We start from the raw sequence: 7571 nt of genomic DNA, 5'->3' as shown, positions 1-7571 counted from the left end.
CCCCAGAAGCCTCCGGGGTATTTCCGCGAGAGGCGCCAAGCTCGGGAACAGGCGCATCCCAGATTTCAGTATCCGGGTCCGAGGCACCAGGCGGGACTCCAGAGTACAGCACTCCCGGTTATCCTTGCTGCCCTTTCCTCTCTTCCGCCATCCGCCCACAGCACCCTCCCAAATGTTTAAAGGCCAAAGGTCACCATTTGCCCCGCGCACCGACAGGCGCACGTGCACCCCTGGCCGTGCAGAGGTGCGCGCGGCCCGGCGAACGGATCGCTCGCACCCAAAAGGCAGAGACCGGCCAACAGGCTGGGCGGGGGTGGGCGAGCAGAGAGTGGGCGGGAAGCCCGGAGGAGGGGCGGAGAAGTGCCTCTGCCCGGCCAGGTGCGAGTGCCCGGGAAGGCGACATCCCAGGGGCTTCCCCAGCTGTGCTTTGGACCCCCAAGTGAGGGTTTCCATGGGGCTCACGGGTTTTACACTCCGACCCGGTCGCCGTGACCCACTAGCGGGGTCTTTTCCTAGCCGCTTGGCGGTCCACGCTTGGCTCGCTGAAGTAAAAACCTCCGGGATGGGTCTCAGGTCCCGGGGCGTGGACAAGCGCGAGGGGTGGGGCGACATGGGGCCCTGGAGGCGGGTAGGAAGGTTTTCAGATAAGTCTCCAGCCCCCGCAGGGCCTCTCCAGGGAAGTTCAGGTACCCCGCGCGGTAGAAGCAGGAACGCTTGGCCCAGGCCCAGGCAGCCCAACGACGCCAGCTCTCGCCAGAGCCCCCGAGGGTCGAAAGTTGCTCAGTCCTCTGGACCACCGCTGCTCTGACCCCTACTCCCATCGCCCGGGCCCAGGCTGCCCCAGCGTGCGCTTGCAGAAGAGAAAGCAAATCCCACCGACCTGCGTGCCTCCTCCTCTTTCTCCCCGCTCTACCCTCCAGCGCGCGCTCTGGGGTTCTGGCGTGCCAGGGCCTGCCAAAGGACGTCCTGGTTCAGAATAAGCGTCCAGTGGCGAGGGGGCAGTTTATATCTGTCTTGCTTTTATTTGATGTACACACACCTGCTCTATTTACTACCAAATAAAAGAAATACATCTGTGTTGCCAACAGAAACAGCTCGAGAGCTTGCTCACTGCTCTCCCACGGCTCTGAGATGCTCGCTGGTCCTCAGAGCCTGGCACAGGGGGACCCCCCCCCCCCCGGCTCCGAGTGAGGTCCTGGCCTATAAGCATATGGGGGTCTGCAGTGGGATGTTGGCGGCGTCCACAGTTTGTCCCAGGTGGCTGGTGAGGAGGGAACAGGAGGCATCTCTGCTTGAAAGATTTCAAGCTTCGTGCAGCAGAGGTTGCAGTGCCACCTCGCTCCCTACCCAATCCTCTCCCCAAGGATCTTCCCAGCTTGCCTTAGCCTGGGGCCATCAGAGGAAACCAGCTGCCCTGGCACCAGAGAAACGTGTACCTGTGTTTGCTGTTGTGATGCTGTGTGATCACAAAGCAGATGTGATGCTAAACACATATCCAGGTTGCACCCTGGGAACCCCTGCATATGCGGTCTGTCAGGAGCTCTAACTAAAGTGTGTGTGTGTGGCGGGGTGAGTGTTTTAAATCACCTATGAGTGTGAACGTATCCTGTATGTTGTTTGCGTGTGTGTCTGTTTGGATGGTGCAGAAACTATTAAGCCAGGAAGCCGATGCTATTGCACTGACTTAATTGGGGGTTCCCATGGGGGAAAGGATCTGAAGTTAGGATCAGAGAGAAGGCTGGATTCCACCATTGAAAGGGATAAAGTCAGGGATGTTGGCTCAGTGCCCTAGGTTAGAGGATACCAGCAGCTCTGGCTTCCCAGCATAGATGTCTTGGAGGAGCTGAGTGGAGGTACCCTCACCCAGCCCACATAAGCCCTTCTGCTGAGGGGTTCCAGCAGCTCCTGGCAATTTCTGCAGAAGCAGCACCTACAGAAGCATTCTGTGGGGGGGAGGGGGGCAAGGGGCCGATGACCCCAGGCCAGTTCAGTCTCACCAAGTGCTGTCTTGGCCTCTAACAGGCTTGCAGTAGAGCCTAGAATGCTTCCTGCTCAGCGAGCAGCCTCCACGCTGTCTCTTGCATCCTGAGAAATACTGTGACCCCCCCACCCAACAGGAGCGAGTTGGAGGTTTTGCTGCCTGGGCAGGCTTCTAGGCTCACATCTCAGCCAGTCCCAGGCCACAGCCCAGCCACGTTCCTCCCCCAGGGCATGCACCTTGGCTCCTGGGAGGGACTCCCCGGCCTACGGCAACAGGGGTCCTCAAAGGGAGGGAAAGGGAGGCCGGGACATAGAATCAACTGAGCCTGTGAAGAACCAGTTATTTCTCGACTTTGTAGAGACCGGGTCAGTCAAGAACCGTTTTCTAGAATCCAAACACAAATAAAGAAGTATTTTGGTGGTTGATAACATCGTGTTCTGGCTGTAAAATCTAAGAACGTGTTTGCTATTGCAACATTATTTTTAATGAGCTGTTATTGGCCTGTCCCGCAGTTAGTATTGCCAACAGTAAAAGGCATCACTCTGTTTGCAGGTAACACATGGAACAACATATTTGGCCCCCGAATTTCTGTTTATTTTTCACTTGTGACACATGCCCTCGTTTTTATCCCAAACCAGAGGGAAATAAAGGCAGATCTGTCTTCCACTGAGGTCCAGGCTAAATCTTGCCATAAATACGCATGCCAGTTTATTTGGAGGCAGTTTCCCGTCGATAGAAAACGATACTCGACGTTTCAGCCACAGTATAATCAATCGTGTGGACTGGGCTTGAGCAACTGTAAAGCTCTGGGAGAGGGCATAGGGGCGCGTGCAGGCGCTCCCCAGCGGCCGCGCCCGCGGTGTGCTCGCCGAGATCTTCGCCGTCTCCGGGCTCCTCATCTCCCCCTTCTTGGCTCCCCAGCTTCAAATACGCCCTGCCAGGAACCGGGCGTGCAGACCCCAAGCCCTGAGGCAGGCAGCCGCGCCGCGCAGGCGAGAGGGGCCCGAGCGAGCACCTGCCTCCACCCTCGGAACTCGCGCTCGCGAGCGGCTCCGGGAGCGCGGGGCCTGGCAGGCGGCCCACGCGGAGCGTGGAGGCCGGGGCCCGGCGGGAGCCTGGGAACCGTCAGCGCTGCGCTTGCAACCTGAGCGGCCGGGATCACGGTGAGGGACCCAAAGAAACCATGCGCCCGCGAGGCGTTGGCACGGTGCACAGAAAAGGATCTGGCCGCGGCGAGGAGACAGTCCTCTCGGTCGCCGCCGCCGCCACAGTCGGGTGGCCTCTGCTCCCCGGCACTGGACATACCATGACCGTGTCCACACCCGAACCGCCCCGGGAGCTACAGTGCCTCCAGGCCTGGGAAGGCCTCCCTATACCGGAGTCGCGAGCCACGGTCTCCAGGGCTGGCTCGCCTCCCTAGGGTCGCCCTCTCGCGGCCTGGCCGCTCCCAGCTGGACGTCGCGATCGGCCTCTGCCCCCCTCCCCACCCCCGGCTAAACTCGAAGTTCACTCCCTTCTTCCCTCCCCAGCCCGCATCCCGGAGGCAGCCGGAGCCGACCCCGCTCGGGCCCAAGGTGCCCAGGGATGTTCTGCCCAGAAACTCGCGGCTCCTAAAGGACCCTGCGGCCTGGGAACGGAATTCGAGGCGGCTGCCCTGAGATCGGAAATAACCAGTGGTCTCAGCTCGCGGCTGTCGCTGCGCTCGATTTCTCGAACTAGATAAGACCAGGTCCTCACCCCTTCCGCCCCGCATTCTTCCCTTGCTCGCACGGGCTTTTCAAGAGGCGGACGGTACCCGGGAGAGAGCGCAGCTCTGGTCACGAACAAAGCCGCCTCTGTCTCCGCCGCCTCCCGATTAGAGGGGTGTACGTCGAGGTCGGACTCGGCCAGTCTGCAGAGGCAGCCAGAGAGCGAGGCAGAAAAGAGTTCGGAGACACCTGCTCTGGGGAAAACCGTCCAAAGTTACACACTCTGGCCACAGGAAATGCTTCGCTTTTCTTTTTAATTAATTCCATTTCACGACAACATGAAGTGTAACAATATTTTGTGACCCCCCCCCCTCTTTTTCTTAAAAAGGGCCTGAATCCGGGCAGAGGGGAGGGTGATGGGTGGGAGGGACAAACTACCGCGGAACAACAGGTGTAGCCGACAGAAAGGAAAAAGATTGGGTGGCAGAGCCAGGAGCCCTGAGGAGTTGAGGGTGAACTTTACAAGAATCTGTACATTTATCAAATAAGTTAAAATTCTCCTAAATTGATTGTCCTTCACTTAAAGCGCTCCAGTATGCCTATCTTACTCCTTCAAGCATAGCTACCTATCCTTGTTTCCTTCCTTCCGCCTTTTCTCCTTCTTAATTTCCTCCTCATAAACGATTGACTGGGATTAGACATTGAAAACGTCTGCTTCTCTCCGCAGAGGAAGAAGCAGGGCTCTCAAGAAATTCTGTACAATATTGCACAGGTCAAAACTACAACAGTTACTGCAGAACAAAAAGGTAGGGGGAGAGGATAAAAAAAATAGGTTTGTTTGGGTTTTTTTAATATTGAAATCACTCTCTCAAAACAGGGAACAAAGTAACAATAGGAATATTAATAATAATTTACCAACAAATGAAATTTCCCAAACAGAGGCAACTAATAAATAAGACCATTCACACCAGGCCAGATGTGGGGGTGTTTCAGTAATCAGAAGTCTGATTGTGGGCTATCTTGTCCTTTCCCTTTAAACACTTAGAGAGAATTCATCCATCACAAAAAGGGACCGATGAAGAGGTGAACTGCAACAGACCTCTGCCGGAGAGAGGAGAGAGAAAAGTGGCCTGTCTGGGTTCTTATGAGAAGCTGCTCAGATTATGAAAATTGGGGAATAATTGATTTGGAGTGAAGGGGAACAGCCACACCCAGAGATCCAGAATAAAAGTACAAGATGAATTCTCTCTCTGTCTCCCTCTCGACTTCTGAAAATAGTTCTTTAGAAAATGAATAAACTGAGGGTTCAGGCTTTGCGTTTACTTTCCTTGTATAAAAATAAACCCAAAAAGTCACAGCGCAATGAGAATCTGGAGGTGGGGGGGTGGGGGTGGGGGTGAGGGTGGAGGGGTGAGAGGATCGCACATTTTACAAAAGCTTCCAGCTGAAATATTTGACCTGGAAATGTCTCTTTCTTGCTTTCTCTTAATATAAACCGAAACCAAAAGTAAGAGGGGAAGCGCCTCAAATCCATTAGGGGTGAATTGCACGAAAATGCATTGCAAATACTTACAAAAAAACGCTACCGACTTGGGGAGGGGAGGCCGGGGCCGCGCGCCGGAGCCCCGGTTCCCGAAGGCCGCTGGACGTCTCGGCGCCCTCTGCCCGGCCCAGTCTCCTCCGGGGTCTGGGAAGAGGGCCGGGCGCTCCCTCCTCCTCCCCTCTCGGGCCTCAGACGGGCCGGAGCAGCGGCACGGACGAGACCACCGGGTGCGAGTAGTACACGGGGTGCGGGAAGGTGAGCAGCGGCTGGCTGACCGGCACCGGGGCCCCCGCGGCCGCGGCCGCTGCGCCCTCGGCGGCCGAGTTCTCGTGGTAGAGGATGGGCACGCGCACGATGCGCTGCGCCGCGGCGTGGCTCAGGTTGGCCGCCTCCAGCTCGGCCGCCAGCTGCCGCTTCCACTTGTTGCGGCGGTTCTGGAACCAGATCTTGACCTGCGTCTCGGTGAGGTGCAGGGACGCGGCCAGGCCGGCGCGCTCCGAGCTGCTCAGGTAGCGCTTCATGTCGAAGGTGGACTCGAGCTGGAAGACCTGGCTGCGCGAGAAGACCGTGCGCGTCTTCTTCTTGCGGCACGCGGGCTTCTTCTCTGGGCTCTCGGCGCCCTTCTTCCAGTCCTCGGTGCCCGGCGTCGCCGCCGCCGCCGCCGCCCCCACGCTCGCCCCGGCCGCGCCCGGCGCCGCCTCGCCCTCCTTCTTGCCTTCCTCCGAATCGCTCTCCTCCAGAATGATCTCGTCCGGGCTCTTGGAGTCCAGCTCCTTGTGGTCTGGGTCGGCCTTCAGCAACGGCTCGGGGGAGTCGCGATCGGTGCCCGAGGCGGGGGAGGAGTCTCGCAACAGGGCCTTCTCCGAGGCTGGAGAGAGACAGACAGACGGACGCACAGACACACACACATACACACACGCACAAGGACACAGCCTTTAGCGAGGCCTGGCGCCTGGGGGGGGGGGGGGCCGCAGGCTCACGCCGCGACAGCCTCCGGGCTCCAGGCCTCGAGGCCTCACCATTTCCGAGGGCCTCCTTCCCGGCTGGGCCAGAAGAGGGGCCCCGCGCCCCGACATCCGACCTTCTCCCGGGGACAGGCTGGAGCGACCCGGAGACGGCGGCATGGCCGGTTTCTTTCCCTCAGTTCCCCCACCAGGGGCCCGCGGACAGATTCGGCCTCCAGCTTAGGCACCCCCGGGTCACTCCCTTCACCCAGACCAGGTTCCCCTTGTCCCAGCCTCCCTCCCCCCCCATTCGTGCCCGAGATCCCTTTTCCCAGGGAGCGCCATGCTGGCGCTCCAACTCCACTTCTTTTCTCACCAAGTGGGATTGGATTCCCGGGCAGCGCAACAGAGCGCGCGGGCAGGAGTTCCAAGTTAGGGGACGGAGAAAGTTGGCCAAACAAGCGCATTTGTGGGTTGCAATGCAGGTCGGGGGTGGGAGAGTGGTCCCAGGGCTGCGATGGGACGCAGTGCTGAAAGGCTCGTGGGGGAAGACAACGAAAGTTCAAAGAGAGGTCGGTACCTTCAGGTCGCGGGAGGTGGCTGCCGGCGGGGGTCAGGGTGTAGGGGTACCACCAGGCCGGGGAGCGCTCCAGGTAGTGCGCGGGCAGGGCAAACCTCTGCGCCGGGATCTCAAAGCGGGGGAAAGCCAGGTCGCCCACCTGCGAGAGCGCGAAGCCCGCGGCTCCCTCCAGGGCTCCCTTGGCCGCAGCGGCCGCAGCGGCGGCGGCGGCGGCGGCGGCTGAGGCCGGAGCGAAGAGCGTCCGTGGGGGCGGCTGCGGCTTAGGGGGCGGCCGATGGTGGTCTCCGTTGAGTAGGTTCTTGATGGAGAACGGGGACTCCTTGGGCGCGGGAGGCGGGGGCGGCGGCGGTGGGGGCTGCGCGCTAGCGGTGCCGGGGGCGTCCGGCCCGGGCTCCGGCATGGTCCCCTCTCCTCCGAGTCCCCGGGAGGGAGGGAGCGGGACAGGCGGGCGGCTGGGCGAGCGGACGGGCGCCGGAAATCAGACCATAAACGGAACTCAACTACGGGGCGCAAAGTCGGGGGCCGCCCCGGGCGCAAATCCAGCGGCAGGAGGGCGGGGTGAGGGCCCGGCCGGGGCGGGCTCGCATGGGGGAGGGGTGCCGAGGGGCGGGGAGCGGCCCGGCCGCGGCACCGAGGGAGCGAGGCGGCTCGGCGGCGGCGGCGGCGGCGGCGGCTCCTGGGGAGGAGGCGGCAAGAGCAGTCCCCGGCTTGGGGCTGCGTCAATCCGGCGCCGGATGCTAATGATGAAATCAAAATGTCATCCAAGTTAAATGCGGGGAGTATACGGCGATTGGGCGCGTACAATGGCAAATGGGATTAGGCAGGCGAAGGCGCA

The 7571-nt window shown here is 60.2% G+C and overlaps 1 protein-coding gene and 1 long non-coding RNA gene across 2 annotated transcripts in view; both read right to left on the bottom strand.

Annotated features, from left to right (window-relative positions):
* Window positions 1–969, bottom strand: part of LOC120873893 — a 2313-nt gene extending 1344 nt beyond the window's left edge. Inside the window, exon 1 of the long non-coding RNA XR_005723557.1 lies at window positions 881–969. This is a non-coding gene — a long non-coding RNA (uncharacterized LOC120873893). The remainder of the gene's footprint in view (window positions 1–880) is intronic.
* Window positions 970–5400: 4431 nt separating this feature from the next.
* HMX3 (H6 family homeobox 3) lies at window positions 5401–7136 on the bottom strand. Its single transcript, XM_040254955.1, has 2 exons — window positions 6737–7136; window positions 5401–6080 (listed from the first exon to the last, which is right to left on the bottom strand). The coding sequence occupies exons 1-2, from the start codon at window positions 7134–7136 to the stop codon at window positions 5401–5403; spliced, it is 1080 nt and encodes a 359-aa protein (XP_040110889.1).
* Window positions 7137–7571: the final 435 nt, after the last annotated feature.

Source organism: Oryx dammah, unplaced genomic scaffold (assembly GCF_014754425.2).
Source record: "Oryx dammah isolate SB20612 unplaced genomic scaffold, SCBI_Odam_1.1 HiC_scaffold_14, whole genome shotgun sequence".
Taxonomy (NCBI): Eukaryota; Metazoa; Chordata; class Mammalia; order Artiodactyla; family Bovidae; genus Oryx; species Oryx dammah.
Note: the sequence above shows the minus strand (reverse complement) of the source record. Positions and strands in the feature narration are given on the sequence as shown.